At 32.2% G+C, this 20,286-nt stretch overlaps 1 protein-coding gene across 7 annotated transcripts in view; it reads left to right on the top strand.

Moving 5' to 3' along the window:
* The window catches only part of LOC118190745 (ankyrin repeat domain-containing protein 63-like), a 142,124-nt gene that overhangs the window by 81,134 nt on the left and 40,704 nt on the right, over positions 1–20,286 (top strand). For all 7 annotated transcript variants that reach the window (XM_035361516.2, XM_035361515.2, XM_035361518.2 and 4 more), the window contains one exon: positions 13,224–13,322. In XM_035361516.2, the coding sequence (XP_035217407.1) occupies positions 13,224–13,322 (99 nt within the window). The remainder of the gene's footprint in view (positions 1–13,223; positions 13,323–20,286) is intronic.

Genomic DNA, 20,286 nt, shown 5'->3' with positions numbered 1-20,286 from the left:
ATGAGTATTATAGCACAATTTCTATAAAGGAATTTTATTTCAATTAGATTTCATAATACATCATAGTGATAAACACTTTGGACTCCTTAAAAATTTTTATACATTTAATTCTAATATTAAAATTGCATTTAACCTTAATAATTAATTTTGCTTGTATTTTCTAGTGATTATTTTTTTAATTTATTTTTAGTTCTGCATAAGATTTTTTTTTTTATTTACTGTTAATTTAATTCATTAGCCTGAAAGGGCGGTAGACTAGAAAGGCTGTTAGTTTCGAAGCGGCATTTTGCGCTGTTTCACTATAAATGTCCGTGTCTCCTTGCAAATTGTTGTTACCAAATATTATCGCCCTGTAAAGAAATTAAATAATGAAGAATCTGCATGAATACATGTATGTTTCTTGCACTGTGACAAAAACGACAGCAAATTTTGAATAATGTAATCCTCCACCCGAACATGGGCATCTGGACGGACGAATTTCGAATTTGTTTTAATCTATTTCATATTTTGTAAAATTTTAACAAATTTTTGATTAACAACCTCAATGAGTTCAGAGCGAGCACTGTGCTATGGTTTTATCTGCAGTGCGGAAATTCTAAAGATATGCTGTTTTCAAATGTATGTGGTTTACGGGCGAAGAACATGATATTCAATAAATATAAGTAGAACACAAATCTTTAAAAAAAAGGTTCCTTTTGGGCGTAATATAAAATCTGAGTGCTTCTAGATTTTATTTTATCTTTTTTTTCCCCTTCATTACGCTCAGAAAATTTTATGAATTATTAAAATAACTAATCCACTTTAATGTTAATAATTTAATGATCATATAATCAAATAAAAATGATCTTTTTGTAATGTTACTATAGTTTGGAAAATCACTGCCTGAAAATGTTCATTAAATTAAAAAAAAATTATCAGATCTTGTTTAATTTTACCTTATTTATTTCAAAGCATCGCGTACTATCAATCTTATTTAATTTTACTTTATTTTTACTCAAAATTAAGTTCATAAATGTGAAGATTTTTTAAGTATATCTGGCTTAAAAAAGCTGCCTGTGAAGTTCTGCTTTTACCGATGGTTGCAAAATGTCCCAGCAGTTGAAAGAGCCATTGAAATATGGGATGACTTGCTACTGTACATTAAAGAAGTTGAAATGGGGAAGTTTAAAAAAAATTCATCGAAATCCTTCTCAAATATTTTGGAGGCAACTAAAGATAAAACATTTCTTATAAAATTAAATTTTTTTCTCTCTCTGTCGAAAATATTATTGCCTTTCCTTGAATATTATTAAAGTGATAAACCACTTATTCCCTTTTTTGCTGAAGATATCTTAAAACTTGTAAATGATTGCCTTCAGCACTTTAAAATTTTGAAACTAGAATATTCAAAAATAACTAAAGCAGAAAATCTTTATAAATTTAATTTTAATGATCTAAATTGTTATAATGATAAAAGTAAAGTTTATTTGGAATTCATTGCTGAGCAGTTAATGAATGATAAATGCCGCAAGAAGGACATTTCACAAGCTGAAAGTTTTGCATTGAAACAAGGTCAACAATGTGTCTTAACAATAGTAAAACACTTCATGTCTAAATGTCCAATAAATTATTCTCTTATTCGAAATGCATCTTGTATAGACCCGTGATTGATGGTTAAAAAGCCTAGAACAAAATGAAAATAGTTCTAACGGTATTAATGCAGAATACACGTGTTTTACAAGATGATAGGGATGAAATTCTGCTGCAGTTTGGAGAGTTTCTAGACAAAGTAGTTAAGACAAATTTACATGAATTTTCTACTTTTGATCCTCAAAATCTTTTTTCTCTTGACACATTTCTCACTTCTTATTTTCATGATTTTCACTATTCAAAAGTATGGAAAATAGTGAAAATGATTCTTATCTTGTCACATGGACAGGCCTCTGTGGAAAGGGGCTTCTCTGTAAATAAAGCAATTGAAATTGAAAATTTAAGTGACTCATCATACATTTTTCAACGCACAGTATTTGATTGCATAAAATCTTTAATTTTTATAATTATTATTTAATTTATATATCTTTTATTTTTCTTAATATTGAAATTAATAAAGAAATGAGATCAGCAGCAGCTTCTGCAAGGTCTAAATGTATGCAGTATTTAGAAGAACAAAAATCTTTAACTAAATCTGAAAATTCAAAGAGGAAAAGAAATGTCATTGAGGAAGAAATTGATTATATGAAGCAGAAGAAAAAATTTCTTCAAAGGGACATTAAAGATATTAATGAAGAAGTAGATGCTTTAGCAGATGAAGCTGAGACCAGCATGAACATTGATTTGTTTATCAAAGCAAATGAACTTAGAAGAATAGTTAAAGAAAAGGAAATAGACATAAATAAATTAGATGTTAAAATAGCTGAAAAGATTTCAGATTTAAAAAAAGCACAAATGTTTTCTATTTTTTATTGTACAGTTTATTATTCTAGTATCTTTCAAAAAATTGTATGTTTACAAATCAGTTATTTTAATCTGAAAAATATTCTTACATTGTGATTATAATAGTAGTTGACTGTGTTTAAATAAATATCAAATAAGTTAATAATAATCATGTAAATCTCTAAAATAGTGACTGTTATTAGTGTAAAATACACTTATACATGTTTTTAAAGAAATTATGTTCCTAATTTAATGTTATCTACTTCATAACTTGTAGGGAGTTAAATTTTCAAAATTGTTTTATGGTAAGTATTAAAGTGAATTTAATAATAGTGCATAATACACACTTCTGTTAGTTTCTTAAAGTGAAATTACAAGCATGAAGTCGGTTGTATGGATAATTGCTTTATTCTATTTGGTGGGTTTTTTTTTTTTTTTTTTTTCCTGATAGGTCCTTAATTTTTTCTTTGATGGTCCTTAAAAGTCCTTAATTTTCATGTAAGGAAATGTGTACGAACCCTGTATAAGTTTATTAGTAGGAAAATTAAAATTTTTTCTTTTATCAGAAAGTTTTATTTCTGTTGGGTTATGAATACTTTGATCAAGATACACTGTTTCTGTCTGGTTTTTATTGGTTTTATTAAGTTTTAGACAATTTGGATAGATGTTGCTGTTTTCGATAAGATTAAAATTGTTGAAAGTATTAATGTCATCAATATAAGTGTGTTCAAATTTACTGAAATCATTATCAGAAAGGCTCCTAAGAAAATTAAATTCTTTAGAAAATAGAAATAGGTTACAAATATGAATGGAATATGAACTTCCCACTGGAATTTCTTGTGTTTGCAAGTGAAGAAAGTGTTATCTAGAGAAATTATCTGATAGCGTTATAAAAATTAGGTGAATGATTTTATGATTTATGGAAATCTTAATTTTTATTTGATTATGAATTATTTATTTTAAGGCTTTAATTTTGGGGGAAAAACAGATGCTTCTGGAAATATTATTTAGTTTAAATGAATATTATTTATTTTCTTTTATTTGCAAATCTTGTACAAACTTTTATTCATTGTGAAAGAAGCAGGGAAAGGGAGGCAATTTTTGCCAAGTCATGATTTCGCGCGCTTTGTCCTTTAGAATGTTCGCGAAAGAATTTTCATTGTTAGTTGACCTTAAGAGAGGAAAGTACGTGACAGAAAGGTCAAAGGTTGCTACTTGTCTTTCAATGTAAGTCATTCAGGTTTTTGGCGATTGAGGGTCCGGTTGTTGGCTAAGTGAAGAAGGGCGCGCATGCACGATCACCCTTATTTCCGCATTCAGGGGTTGAAAACGAAAATTTTGCCATAATTAAGGGGGCGATAAGTGAAGCCATAGTGGGAACCCGCGTTGGTGAAGGAGACAAAGGAAATTCGAGTTGGATTCACTCTGGACTCGCTTACGCACTCTCTGACTGACTCGCTGATTTTCGGGCTTGCTGGACAAAATGTAATTACGAAGAGAGATGTTTTCCGGCGGGGGGGGGGGGGGAAATATGCTCCCCGGCCGCGTTTGGTTAAGAGGCGAGACTCACTTACTCTCTGTCTCACTGATTTTTGGGCTGGCTGGACTAGTGGACGTTGCTCTTGAAAACTGGCTTGAAGGAGATAAATGTAATTTACTACGAGAGATGTTTTCCGGCGGGGAGCGGCAAATATGCTCCCCGGCCGCGTTATGGGTTAAGAGGCGACTCTCTTACGCACTCACTCTTGGACTCACTTACTGGTTGGCTGGACTAGTGGATGTTACTCTTGAAAACAGGTTGAAAAAAGCGAGAGAGAAGATGTAATTACGATGAAAAATGTTTTCCGGGCGGGGAGCGGCAAAATACGCTCCCCGGCCGCGTTTTGGTTAAGAGACGAGACGCACTCACGCTTGGACTCGCTGACTTCGGGCTTGCTGGACTTGTGGACATTGCTCTTGAAAACTGGCTTGAAGGAAATTCGAGTTGGATTCTCTCTCTTACTGACTGGCGGGTGGAACTTACTTGGGACGTTACTCGTGAAGCTTGCTCTTGGGATGAGTAAGAACAGGCGACCCGTAATTGCCTAGAAACAACGTTTCTGACCTGAGGCTGAAAACCCTCTTTCTTGCGGCGTGCTGGTATAGAGGCGAAATTTGAACGAGTTACCTGCGTGTTGACATAGGACTTTCAGGACCAAGCGGATAGCCGTCCTGGGCAGCAGTGCTCCTGTTTCTGTTCTACAGTGGTGAAGTGGAGTCTACATTTTTAGAACCAGTGTCAAGATGAGCCCGGCCGACATCAACGCTTGATAAGATAAGAGTCCTCCACTTGAAGATGTCCCCTCAAGATTTATTTTTTTTTGGTGTGTTTGAACTTTAGGCAAGCTTTTCAAAAACGTCCTTAGCAGTAAAAAAAAAAAAACAACGTCGAATCTAAAATTTAACTCTCATGCCTTAAATTGTTTCCCTTTCCTTTCTTTTAAATTACCAGACAAACCTTAAGTTTTTTTTATGAATTTAAATGAAAAGACTCTCAGATGAGTTTAAGATTTTTCTTATTGTGATGTAATTGAATAAACTGGTATTTAATCTGGAACCTCTTACAGTATGTTTTCTTTATATATTTAATATGTTTTTCCTATATTTCTTGTATATGTTTTTCTTATGTTTCGATCCTCTCACGGCGCGGTCCCGGGATGCATTTTTTTCACAACGCAAAAATGCTGTACACGTTTCACTATACGATTACTACCTTTCACGGCAAGTAGTTTCATATTTAACATTTTTATATGAATTTAAGATATAACATTGGTGCCAGACGTCTTTACCAGATTAGTAATTTTTTTTTGGATTGAATTCTTACGGCAAAGCTACATAACATGGTACCTTGAAGTAAGCTATTTAACCTTGGTGTTGAAACTTTCTCTCTATATAACATTGGTGCCGTGACCAGGATAAGTCTATATTTTTTTTTTGTGTTTGAATTTTCACGGTATTCTCAATATAACATTGGTGCCGTGACAGAAATTTCTTCATAACATTGGTGCCGTGACCTCTGCTTAGTGAAGGATCGAATCAGTAACTGATTTTGTGAATTTATTTATTTCGTATAACTTACTGTTTTAAGAAGGTGTTAAATTTTAGGTGCTAGGATTAATTAGAGTTTTTGATTTGTGTTTGCATATTTGTTAATACGAGAGTGATAAAGTTTGAAAATGTGTGTGAATTTCAGGAATTTTGGACTTTAACGTTAGGCAAACAGAATTGAACTTTAAAATTAGGAAAAATATATATTTTTAATGTAGGAGAATAGGTACTGTATATTTTTACTGTTGGAAATCCTTGAGAGTTTTCTAGATGTGTATTTTTGATTTTCGACGTACTGATTTATGATACAAGATGGAAAATGAATTATTTCACGATAATCCTATGCTATTTGTATATCCTTGTAACAAGTTTCGAGTGCTTGTCTTTAAAAACTGGACTCATTTTTGAGCACTTCTAAGAGAAAGAGATTAAAGACTCTAATTATTTTGCTGAATGAGACAAGCCATAGCTATGCGTAGCTAGAAATTTTTTTGTGTGTGTTTTTGCTACTTATTTAACCTAGAATCTTGTGAAATGTGTAATTGTGAGGGGTAACGTTAGAGAAATTTTGATTCTTTGACTTAATTGAATAATATTTTGTAAAATGTATGTAATGTTTTCATGATTATCTAGCGTAGTATATTATTGCTTTTTGATTTACATTGTTTTGATATGATTCCAGTATATTGTGTAATGTGTTAGTAATTTAATTTAGTATTGAGCAATGAATTTTATAAGTTCTGAAGGCATAATGATACAAATGAATGAGTTAAAAAAATTGAAGGTTATTTTTCAATTGCAAAATTCTGTTTTAAAGTGAACATGGGTTAGATTTGAATTTTTGCCTGAGATCAGCAATAGTGATGTTTGGTTATTTAATTTTTTTTTTGGATTGAATTCATCAGCTTGAGTGAAGTTCTAATTAGTTTAATGAGTCAGAGTAGTTATCTTCTGAGTTTTAAGTTTGTGAAGAGTTGTCATGTAAGAATTGTTTAAACAGTAGAAATTGAGTTAGTCTTGTGAATTGTAGAAAGTGAATTTTAATGAGAATTTTGTGACAACGGGAATTTGTTTTGTGAAAATTTTTGAAATAAGTTGGAGAAGATTAGTTACTTTTGCTCTGTACTCATGAGTGGGAATTTTCGGTTGATTACAAGTAGTTTGTCTTGAATTTGCTAGTGAATCGTAATAGAATTGATTTGAGTTATTGAATTTCTTTCTTGGTTGAACTCGTTGCTGAATTTGGGGTTAATTCTTGTTTTGGCTTAAGTTTTGTATTTGAATTGGTAGTATCAAGAGAGTTGTATCAGGTTTTTGTTTTGTTTTGGTGGTTTCTGCCAAGGTCCGAAAAATGTAAGTTCTCTGATGTTTAGTTTCTGTGGAAGAATTGAGATTTCTGTGGTCATAGGATAATAGTAGAATTTGAGTTATGGATTTCATTTGTGTGATTTTTAGGGATTTTGAGTTACGAGTTATGAGTATTTTTTTTTAGTTTAGCACTTTTGAGAACTTTGCATTTGTTGATTGCAGTTAGGTCTTGCGTGAAGTTGTAATGTCCTGAAAGCTCGTTTTCTTGTAAATACTTGCACTTCATGGTGGCACTTGACCTCTTACACCGGGAGAAACAGGAACTTGTTATCTGAGAAATCTATTGTTGTATCTTTTTCATTGTGTTGGTTCAGGATTGTAACGTTTCAGTCAGCGCACTTTTCTTTCCGAGATAGGAGATCTTATGTTCTCTTTCAACGTGTGTGGAGGTTTGCTTGATGCGTAAAGTTTGAGTCTGTCATTCATAATACAGCGCTTTTCTCAGCTTACATGGACGCGGTAAAGAGTTACTTTGTTTCTTTTGTTTGGGTGGAGGTGTTGCTGAAGGCTGCTACTTAGGTTACTATACAACGTTTTGGAAGAGTCTGATGCAGAATAGATCTCAGTTTTTGCCTAAAATTGGGGGGTTTGTTTTGAACACTTTGTTGTTTTGTGATATTTTATTTAGTGTTCTAGTAACGTGCTTCAGTCCAGCTTTGATTGATTTCTTTGACTAGGTTGATTTTTTTTTTTTTTCTCGTGGACTTAAGGGATTTTTAGAATTACTGAAATTTTTGTTGTCTTATTAAAAGGACTTAAATATGGTGTTGTGACTCACTAGTGTTTACCGTGAGGTTTGAAATTTTTAGCGACACTTCACTCTTGCTGGTTGATTTTTTTTTTTTTTTTTTTTTTTGCTTGATTTGAATTACAGTGAAATATTTTTTTTTGGCTTGATATGGTTTAACGTAATGATTATCTGTGTATTTGTTTAGGTATTGCAGTTTAAAATTTTTTTTTTAAGTATCGCTGATCTCATTGCTCATTTGAATTATGTACGAAATTTTTTACAGTTTAATTGTATTTTCATTTTTGGTGTATATGTGTATCTTGGTAGTATTTGTAAATTTTTGGGCCAAACGTTATTTTGTACATGCATTAGGTTGTATTATTATTATTATTTTGTGTGTGTTTTGGATAAAATTCTAATTGGTATTTGCACAGCGTATTCTGGATGCTATTTTCGGAATTGATTTTGATTGGATTGAATTTTTGGACAATCACGTTTTCTTTCTTTCTGATTTTTTGCGTGGGGTATTTCCGGCTGGTTCCGAGGTTCCTTGTGTTGTAATGTTCTTTTCTTTTCTGATGCTGGGCCCTGATCAGGCCGCTTCTGTTCTTAGACGTGATTGTTTGGGATTCATTCCTGGAAGTTATTCAATTTCGTAGTACTTAAGGGGGTCTTTACTCTTTGTTTGAATACGTTCATGTGACATATTTTATTTGGAATTGTTTGAATTATTAGTGTGTTTATTTTCTCAGGAATGTATTTTATGTATCTGCGGCGCGTTAATTATCTTATTTTTATTTATTTCTTTTTTTTTTTTTTTTTTTTTTTTTTTTTTTTTTTTTTTGTGTGTGTGTGAACAATTGGATTAGATTATTTCTTGCTTCGGGTGTGTGTATCCGAACATTCAGTGGCTTATCTATCGTAAGGGAAAAATTGAAAGATAAAGTCTTCTTCAACTTTGAAAGAGTGATTGTTCTTCCTTGGTCGAAGGTGAGACGTAGGAGGGTGAAATCTGGTTTCTTTTGAGGTCAGGTTCCTCTACTAAGGAGTATTGTGGTGCTGAGTTCACATTCCGGGGTTGGTTGCTTTCATTTTCTCGTGTTGAAGGCTGCAGGGGAGAGTTGCTAACACAATGATTTCTAACTACAGGGTTTTCCCTCGATTGCATTGACAACTCCGTACTCATTTAATGTACTCCATGATTGTGCTCAGCAGAAATTGTCACAATAGTAGAATGTGCTCGACTTCAGGTGAAATTGTTTACATTAATGGACTGAAAGAGAATGAATAGATAAATAAACGTTCAGGAATGTGGCCAAACAGAGACTGCAACACTAGTGTGATGTAATGAACTGGAAAAAAAAAAAAAAAAAGAGAAATTCTTTTTGTCATTATTGATTGATCTTAGACATATTTTGTTTGTGATTAACGCCTTATTTTTATTTTTATTTCTGTATGTGTTCTGAGTATTTCTAGGTTTATTTAATTAAGTGATTTAATTGATGTTTGTGATTAATTGTTTTTGATGATCTTCCTTGAGTATTTTAATTAGTAATTGCTTTGATTAATCTTGTTGTTTTACTTGCACATTTTGGACTTGAAATTTAATGTGTCAGTAACGTCACTGTTACCAAGGAGTCGTGTGAAATATTGTTACATTATGTTATCCTTTAGCCTTATTGCACAGTATGAGTCATGGTATTTCAAGAAGTGTCTGTCTGCTAAATTTTGGTTTACCAAAATTTAATTCCTTAGGGGAAAGGAATGTTATGTAGAGAAATTATCTGATAGCGTTATAAAAATTAGGTGAATGATTTTATGATTTATGGAAATCTTAATTTTTATTTGATTATGAATTATTTATTTTAAGGCTTTAATTTTGGGGGAAAAACAGATGCTTCTGGAAATATTATTTAGTTTAAATGAATATTATTTATTTTCTTTTATTTGCAAATCTTGTACAAACTTTTATTCATTGTGAAAGAAGCAGGCAAAGGGAGGCAATTTTTGCCAAGTCATGATTTCGCGCGCTTTGTCCTTTAAAATGTTCGAGAAAGAATTTTCATTGTTAGTTGACCTTAAGAGAGGAAAGTACGTGACAGAAAGGTCAAAGGTTGCTACTTGTCTTTCAATGTAAGTCATTCAGGTTTTTGGCGATTGAGGGTCCGGTTGTTGGCTAAGTGAAGAAGGGCGCGCACGCACGATCACCCTTATTTCCGCATTCAGGGGTTGAAAACGAAAATTTTGCCATAATTAAGGGGGCTATAAGTGAAGCCATAGTGGGAGCCTGCGTTGGTGAAGGAGACTAAGGAAATTCGATTTGGATTCACTCTGGACTCGCTTACGCACTCTCTGACTGACTTGCTGATTTTCGGGCTTGCTGGACAAAATGTAATTACGAAGAGAGATGTTTTCCGGCGGGGGGCGGAAAATATGCTCCCCGGCCGCGTTTGGTTAAGAGGCGAGACTCACTCTCTGTCTCACTGATTTTTGGGCTGGCTGGACTAGTGGACGTTGCTCTTGAAAACTGGCTTGAAGGAGATAAATGTAATTGACTACGAGAGATGTTTTCCGGCGGGGAGCGGCAAATATGCTCCCCGGCCGCGTTTTGGGTTAAGAGGCGACTCTCTTACGCACTCACTCTTGGACTCACTTACTGGTTGGCTGGACTTGTGGATGTTACTCTTGAAAACAGGTTGAAAAAAGCGAGAGAGAAGATGTAATTACGATGAAAAATGTTTTCCGGGCGGGGAGCGGCAAAATACGCTCCCCGGCCGCGTTTTGGTTAAGAGACGAGACGCACTCACGCTTGGACTCGCTGACTTCGGGCTTGCTGGACTTCTGGACGTTGCTCTTGAAAACTGGCTTGAAGGAAATTCGAGTTGGATTCTCTCTCTTACTGACTGGCGGGTGGAACTTACTTGGGACGTTACTCGTGAAGCTTGCTCTTGGGATGAGTAAGAACAGGCGAGCCGTAATTGCCTAACAACGTTTCTGACCTGAGGCTGAAAACCCTCTTTCTTGCGGCGTGCTGGTAAAGAGGCGAAATTTGAACGAGTTACCTGCGTGTTGACATAGGACTTTCAGGACCAAGCGGATAGCCGTCCTGGGCAGTAGTGCTCCTGTTTCTGTTCTACAGTGGTGAAGTGGAGTCTACATTTTTAGAACCAGTGTCAAGATGAGCCCGGCCGACATCAACGCTTGATAAGATAAGAGTCCTCCACTTCAAGATGTCCCCTCAAGATAAGTTTTATTTTTTTTTTTTGGTGTGTTTGAACTTTAGGCAAGCTTTTCAAAAACGTCCTTAGCAGTAAAAAAAAAACAACGTCGAATCTAAAATTTAACTCTCATGCCTTAAATTGTTTCCCTTTCCTTTCTTTTAAATTACCAGACAAACCTTAAGTTTTTTTTATGAATTTAAATGAAAAGACTCTCAGATGAGGTTAAGATTTTTCTTATTGTGATGTAATTGAATAAACTGGTATTTAATCTGGAACCTCTTACAGTATGTTTTCTTTATATATTTAATATGTTTTTCCTATATTTCTTGTATATGTTTTTCTTATGTTTCGATCCTCTCACAGCGCGGTCCCGGGATGCATTTTTTTCACAACGCAAAAATGCTGTACACGTTTCACTATACGATCACTACCTTTCACGGCAAGTAGTTTCATATTTAACATCTTTATATGAATTTAAGATATAACATTGGTGTCAGACGTCTTTACCAGATAAGTAATTTTTTTTTTGGATTGAATTCTTACGGCAAAGCTACATAACATGGTACCTTGAAGTAAGCTATTTAACCTTGGTGTCGAAACTTTCTCTCTGTATAACATTGGTGCCGTGACCAGGATAAGTCTATATTTTTTTTTTTTTTTTTTTTTTGTGTTTGAATTTTCACGGTATTCTCAATATAACATTGGTGCCGTGACAGAAATTTCTTCATAACAAAAGTTTGAAAGTTTAATATAGTTATTGTATAGTGAAAAATGTAGAAATTCTTTGCACTTTTGTAAATCCAGAATGTTAAGTATTTCAGGAAAAAATTCTGTCATTTCTAAAAGACTTTCATAGATTTCTTGGAGTGGCAGGTTCGTGTAGAGGTTTTAAGTCATAGCAGTTAATATTGTAAATTTTAAGATTTTTAATTTCTTCAATGATTTTCAAGTTGTCGTAAATAATCCAGCAGAAGTTTCTGACTTCTTTAACTTGTTCAAATACTACTTTACAAACAGTTTTAAGTAAATTGGTAAAAATATTATCAAAATTCTTCTTGAAGTTTCTAGTACTATTGGTTATAATCTAAATTTTACAGGATTTTTATGAAATTTTGGTACGTCATAAAGATTGGCAAATCTTTGCCAAATGGCATTGTATTGTTAAATTTTATTATTATTTTTTTATAACTGTTAACTGAACTGCTATAGAATATTGGTAGCTAATTGTTTTACAGATATATATTTCTAGATTAGTAGTCTCATATATAATTTTTTTTTTAAATGCAGTTAAGAATTCAAGACTCAGAAACTTTTCTTATCAGTGATGTGTCATTAATAATTCTGAGTAATAGAGGGGCTAAGCCAAATATTTTTCATTTATAGAATGAATATTCTCATCATTTACTAACTATTTTCAAGTTTGATTTGAATAAAATTTTCATTTGTTATAATTACTTCTATATATTAAACATTTATTGTATTCCTCCTGCTTTTAATAATTCTTGTGGGAAAATAATGCATTTTATGTCATTGAAGGTAAGTGCTGGAAGGGGAAAAAAAAAAAAAAAAAAAAAAAAAAAAAAAAGCACTTATGAATAGACATATTAATACTGCATTCTGTATTTCAAAATATTTCTATATTCAATATTTATAATTATCAATTTCAATACTGTTTTGAATTATATATTATACTTTCCTATTTATTTATACCATATTTACTACCATAAATCAGAAAAACTTCTAAAAATCATATGCTGAAAAACTAAATCAGACATGTGAAGGAAAGAAATGTGTGATTAAATATATTTCTAATAAATCATCATCTGTACACCAATTTATCATATTTATTATCTTCTGATGTTACTTTAAAATTCAGAGCTCTTTATGTTTCACTCTAGAGAAAAACATAAAATGTATAATTCTCTACTCCTACTATTGTATTCTGTAACTTAAAATTCAGAAGTTTTATTAAAATCAAATTAAGCTTAAGTTTTCTAGGATGACATATCACAGTTCCATATTAGATAATAATTATTTTCACACACAAGTGAAGTAGTGGTAAACTTCATAAAGTTATCTACCTAACATTGACATTTTATAACTCATCTGCAAAACATATGCTGTTTTTCAAATCTGAAATTCTCAGCTTCTGCTTTTGATTACAAGAGATCTTAAATTAGAGAACAACCAGGATATTTCATGGTTATGACTTCTGTTAAAAATTATTTTTGCTTCTTTCATAATCCATTGAAACTCTTTTTATATAATAAGAATAATATGGTATTTTTGTAGTGTTGAATAGCTATAGTTCTGACTTATCCCTGAACAATATTTCAGAAAGAGTGCATAGATTTTTATATAAAGTTCCTTTTAAACCGTAACTTTGTCTTCTTATGCTTTTCTAGGTTGTGATGTAAACCATCAAAATGATAATGGTTTTACAGCATTACACCTAGCCTGTTCTGAAGGAAATCTAGACCTTGTACAATTTCTCTTACTTAATGGTTTGTCATCTGCTTTTACGTTTTAACTGTATTGTGATTCATAATTTTTTGTAGAATCTGTCATTTTGTTTGATTACTTATTCATTACTACAAACTAATGGAAAATTTTAAATGTTCAAACTTAAATGCATTTTATTGAATACCTGATATTTCTGTGGGTAAACATTTCTGGAAAAAAAAAAAAAAAAAAAACTACAAATATGTACATACTTATCATATATATTTTGAATTTGAAATTTATTACTACCTCTTTTTATACCATAACACCAAGCTCTACCAACGTGGATATGACACCTGAAACAAATTTCAAAAATTGTGTCCAATAAATTCTTTTCTATCATTTTTCACTTCGATATGTAATATATTTTAATTTTGCTTCTCGATAACCTTCTCTCTCTCTCTTTTTTAATTATTATTTTAGATGAGTGCCTTACATCTAATAATGTAAGAATAGCTTTGTGATATGATACTGCATTTAAATATTTGGCAATAAAATACTGCAATATTTTGTTGAGTATAATAACTTTATTTATGGAAACTTTCGGCAACTTGTGATTTTCAGATAGATATTCACATTTCAAAAGATCATTTAATAAATTTTTGTACTGAGCAACTACTTTTATTACCTTACAGAGCTATTGTTATTAAGTATAATACATCTTTGCTTTTTTGTTGTTGTTGTCAGAATTGACCAATTTATTTTGAGCAATACCAAATCTTTTTTACCTGGTTTCTAAACTAAGCTGTATCTTCTCTGTTCACAAATAAAAATGCTGCAATCAAACTTCCCAAAGTTTTAGCTCATAATTTTTTAACTGCACCATGTTACACAAGAGAAATTGTTGATTTTTTTTACTTTCTTTTGGAAAATTGGTTTTATTATTCAGTATTCAAAAACTCCATTGTTTATTATTATATGTGCACCCAGATTTCCTCAAATGTCAGCTACACTTTGTATTAGTTAAATAAAATATATTTAGTATTAAATAAAATGTATGTAGTGCATAACTGTCTGTGGTAATTAAATATAGTAGATAGTTATACTTACTGATAAAACTTGTATGTGTATCTGTATTATGTTTTGCTTAGCTTGTGTAACTGGGTAAATTGTATCTGATACTACTTCAACAGCTGGACTGTTAAGTTACTCTTAGCACTTAGCATTTTAGCATCGTATTCTTGATATTTTCTCTAATTTCTTAATTTGTGTCTAAATAGTATGCTTTAACTCTTGATTAACCAAATTCACAGCTTATAATCTGCATCTTACATAACTGTACATCTACTTCAGAATTCTCTAATTCTGTACATTTTCAGCACTCAGTATCCTACATTACAGGATACAGATATCAAACAGAGCCCACAAGTGGCCAAGCGATAAAGCCACTGAGCACTGGTAGTTTAAGCCGAGTTCAAATCTCGGCAGGCAGACTGGCTATATGGGAGGTTTATCCCATGTGTAGTATGAATATGAGCCAATGCTTAATGCTTCGAATTTAAACGCGTGTTTTTTTTTATTTGAAAGTGACTACTAAAATTAAAATATATTAATATATTTTTATAAATTTATTGTTAGTAATAATTTTAGTATTCTTAGTAGTTTTAATTTTAGTATTTAGTAGTTAATTTTAGTTAGGTTAATTGATTAAGGCAAAACAGCTCAAGCCTATGGGATGAGATGTTTTCATGGAGAACTTTCTAAGGAAAACTGGCTCTTTTCCATGTTACACATGGAGAAAATTATGAAAACTGACCATGCAGCCTGCCTACTGGGCAGGATTTGGGCCCAGGTCAAACTATTATTGTTCAGCGATTTACAGCTTCATCGCTGGTGTGCCCAAAATTGCTTTACAAAATTTTAATTTCGGTTATTTTTCCACAACTATAGAGATGCTGAATAGTAATCTGTATCCTTGATTCTCAAGAATTCCATCAAAAATTATAAAAAATTTAATATTGGTAATGTCAGAAATTCAGTAAATGTTAAGTCTGGTATCTAAATTTTTTGGATGCAGTCTTTAAAATTAGCATATTGGATATTATAGGTATGATAAAAGCACATGTGAAATTAAGATTGTGTGACAAATAATGCCCCTATATGAAAATTACTAGTATTTAGCTTGTGTATCATGGACTGGCTGTAAAAATAATTGCACAATCATTGGAAAACATATTACTGTTAATCCCCCTTAATATGAATTTGTTTAAGATAAACACTCAGTTAACATGAAAAAAACTTCAATCTTGGCAGTGAAGTATATGATCTTATAGGCAATTTTATTGATTAATATGAATTTTTGTTAGCACATCTTGGCTTAGCTTGGTTAGCCTGTTGTGTTTCTGTTAGAGCTGCTTTCAGAAATGTTCCATCCCATTTAATTGAAAACTGCTTATGACAGTGGGCAGATGTGTAGAGACATTAGGTAATTTTTGAAAGCAGAAGAGATGAAAAATTAGCAACCGCCTTCGCCGGGAATCGAGCCACGAACCTCTGGAATACTGGCCCAGAGTGCAGAACCATTACACTACAAAGCCATGCTAGGAAAGAGGGAGAAATACCTTATAGATGTTCAGCACATAACATACATGATCTGAATTTAAACAAGGTAAAGGTTCACTCCCCCCCCCCCAAATGTAAAAAGTCATTTTCTGCCTTTGGATCTAGGCATTATTGCTGGTACGAAGAGATCTTATCACATGTGATTTGTGACAGCTGGCATTTGCACTGCTGAAAAAAAGACGAAAATGCCAACTTATAGTGTGCTTGATGCAATTGTAAGGTTTGTCCTAAGTTTTTAATAGCTATCTTTAGTTAAAGCTACTTTTCTATCCCTCCTAATTTCAGCTTATAATTTCCTAGCAGAATGTGTTTTCAGAATCGCGGTTAATGCAAATGATTAAGAGCGGTATTTAAGTCAGAGTTCAACTGACTTTGTTAGAGAACCAGAGATTCTGACTAGTGTACGTTTGCCTTGTGGCTACACTCTCTCTAAGCTATTACTATACTCGCTCGTATTTCAGGCCCTCGATACCTTTGCCAGTCTAGTTGATATTTAGGGGCCAACTACTTAGAATTTTGATAGCTGCAGCTATATCTTTTTAGCTAAGCATTAGTTAAACTTTATTTCTTATTACTCATGAGTTTAAGCCCAAGTGGAGGCTTTGCTGTACGCTCTGAGAAAGGTGCTGACTCTTCAATTTTTATTTTCAGAAATAAAGGGTAATTTACTCTTCTTGAGTTTTACGCATCTGTTTCTGAACTAAAGTGAATATTCGCTAACCTGTTCACGAGATTCCTACCCATTTAGCTGTTAGATAACAGGTTGAAATTCGACACAATAAAAGCTGTCGCTGCACCCTGAAAAATCTGTACCATCACAACACATATAGAATTATTTTAGCAAAGCCTCGACGTGTAAACACACTAATCATGTTTACATATTAGATGGTGACAGTGATATCACTCCACCTGACAAATGGAATAGTCTACAAGACACGTAAACCTTTGTGTTAGTTTTGAGGAGTTTTTTATTGAGATGATGATGTTGCCATGTATACTGCAGTGGAATCTGATGTACAAGCAGTTGTGTCTGAGGTGCCAAAAATGTCATTGAAAGAAAGTGTTGTTCAGAGGCCAATATTTAGAGTAAAGAAGCCATCAATTTAGGACAATACACTTTATTTACATGAATAATGAATAAAAGGATCACACAGGAAATCATACTGATCATCACCATCAGCAAATAACATCTCACCATCTCCATACGCTCGAAGTTTGAATGACGGATGTGTCGGTAGAAGAGACAGCTGCGCCATCATAATTAATACGCATGCGCATAAGAAAAAACGTTCGCTCGCCTCTACCCAACACACCCCTCCTGCGAGCAACATTTTTTCAATACAAAAATGAAATACAAACAATATATAACACATTACATTAAGAAATTAAGGAAATTACTTTCAATGTATACATTAATTTTTCTTCACTGACACTCTTAGTAAGAAAATCTGCAATCATATTATCAGTTTGTGAATATTCCAACTTAATAACATTGTCCTTTGTTAAGTCCTTCATAAAATGGAAACGTAAGTTCATGTGTCTGGATTTCGTAGAAGATCTTGCACAGTTGATCCACTGGATGGCAGCTTGACTGTCTGTATTCAAGACCACTGCACCATTCAAAAATTGTTTACATTTTAATTCTGATAATAAATTTACGGTCCAAATAATATCCTTACAAATTTCAGAAATAGAAAATAATTCTGCTTCACAAGTAGACAGACTAACACTTCTCTGCTTACGACATTTCCAAGAAATCAATGAATCACCTAGTAAAATAGTACCACCAGAAAATGGCACCATTTTCTGCATTTCCCCAGCTATTATCAGCATATGTATTTAAAACTCCAAAATCATTGCTATAGAAAAGTTTTTTATTTTTTGTACCTTTTAAATACGTTAATACCCTTTTAGCCAAAAGATAATGCCTTTTTTCTGGTACATGATTAAATTGTGACAAATAAGTTGTTACAAATGATATATCAGGACGCGTTCTATTCGCTAAATATAAAAGTTCCTCGATCAATTCCTGATACAAAATTGCATCAATTTTATCATTTGTACATGAAAAACTTTTATCTGCCCCTTTAACGATTGGCGTTTTCACTGCTTTACAATTTTCCAGATTGTGTTTAGTCAATAAAGATTCAATATATTCTGTTTAAGACAAACATATACCATTTTCAAGTTTTTCTATTTGCATTCCCAAAAATTTTGAATTAGTATTTTCATGTAACTCAAATACATTTTTTATTTTAGAAACAATATTTTCAAGCATTTCTTTGTTATTACAGAATACAGCTAAATCATCAACATACAAACACAATATAAAAATGTTTTTGGTATCATTATAAATGATTATACAATTATCTGATGCTAACTGTACTAGTCCAAGTTTTTCTAATTCAGTTTTTATTTTCATATACCAATTTCTACCCGATTGAGGCAACCCATAAATACTTTTCTTCAATTTACATACTTTTCCTTCTCCAATCAGTTTTTCATAACCAGGTGGAGAAGTCATATACACATCCTCTTTTAAGTCACTGTACAAGTATGCTGTTTTTACATCATAAAATTTAACAGTCAAGTTTAATTTAGCTGAAAGTGCAAACAATAATCTAAAACATTCAATGTTAACGACTGGTGAATATGATTCGGTATAATCCTTATTTTTTATTTGATTAAACCCAGCCGCTACTAATCGCGCTTTATATTTTACTTCCCCAGAGTCTCCTTCCTTCAAGGTATACACCCAATTACTTTTTTACTAATTTTGTTTTTTTCAGGCCTCTCTACTATTTCCCACACTTCGTGTTTATGTAATGAATCTAATTCATTTTCCATTGCGGATTTCCAGTCATACCAATTAGCACTTTGTTTTGCTTCTGAAAAATCATTCGGAACATTACTGATTATACTTGACGCTAGTTGTTTTGATTTGAGCCTCTCGGATCCTCTTAATGGTATTTCATTTCCATATTTATTACTTTTTTCATAGCTATCAGGTGTTTGGACTTTATTCCCCCTGTCATCACCCCCGCTACAACGGCTCATGTCGCCGATTTCGAAATTCGATGAGTCATCATATTCGTTTGCTTGGGTATTTTCCGTAACAACCAATTCAAGGTGTGGTTTTTGATCTACTTCGTTTCCCCTTCCTTTTAATTCTTCAATATCCCAAGTTTCTAAGGTTTTATTTTTTCCCATATAATTACTACCCTTTAAAGATTCGTTAAATTTAACTGATCGTTTTTCAATTATTTTGTTACTTGCTATATCATAAATACGATATCCTTTTCTTTCTCTAGCATATCCTAACATTATCCTTCTTTTCCCTGGTATGTCAAATTTGTTTCGCATTACTTTCGGAATATGAAAATATGCCACACATCCAAACTTTTTTAGATAGTTTAATTTGGGTTTTTTACCAGCCCAAATTTCTAAAGGAATTTTTTCTTTTCCTTTCTGGGGTGTTAAATTTGATATTTGAGTACTAAAATTAATTGCTTCTGCCCAGAATTTTACCGGAAGCTCACTCTCATGTAGTAATGTCCTAGCTCTTTCTGAAAGAACTCTGTTTGCCCGTTCAGTTTTCCTATTACTCTCACTGTTATATGGAATTGTTTTCTCATGAAAAATACCTGAATTAGCAAGATAATTATCTAATTGTTGATTTACAAATTCTAAACCTTTGTCTGTTCTCAAACGTTTAATTCTTTTACCAGTTAAATTTTCATACTTAGCTTTAAATTTACAAAATGCATCAAATACTTCACTTTTACTTTTAAGAAAATAAGTAAAATACATTCCAGAAAAATCATCCATTAAGATCATAAAATATTTAGAACCACCAATTGATTCAGTCTGAACAGGGCCACATAGATCCGAATGAATTAATTCTAAAATTTCGCAACTCTGATTAATGTCAATATTTGGATGACTTTTTCTATTTATTTTACTTATGTCACAAGTTTCACACTTAAAATCATTTACATCATTAATATCAATGTATTCTTTCATTTTAAGCATATATTTTGGATTTAAATGGCACAATCTACTATGCCAAAGTTCATAATTTTTACCAGTACAATCATTAGCAATGCAAGATTCAGAATTATAATATGGTTCTAAATTAACTTCAAGCCTGTCATTATTCTTAAATGCATTAAAAAGTAATTCATTACTTCTACTAAAAACTAATACAGAATTATTCCTTGATTCAATTTTACATCCTTTATCCATTAAGGCAGTGAGTGACAATAAGTTATTTCTTAAATCAGGAATATAAATAACATTACTAATAGTTAAACTAATAAAACTAGAATTCTTTGTATTTATAGTTTTTGCTCTAACTTTACCTATACCTTCTGAATGTTTACCTGCCTGGTAAATTTCCCTCAC

The sequence above is a fragment of the Stegodyphus dumicola genome, chromosome 5, assembly GCF_044657685.1.
Source record: "Stegodyphus dumicola isolate Sdum_Otavi_A_Nest chromosome 5, ASM4465768v1".
NCBI classification, from domain to species: domain Eukaryota; kingdom Metazoa; phylum Arthropoda; class Arachnida; order Araneae; family Eresidae; genus Stegodyphus; species Stegodyphus dumicola.
The sequence above is the reverse complement of the archived record's forward strand: the minus strand, read 5'-3'. Positions and strand labels throughout refer to the sequence as shown.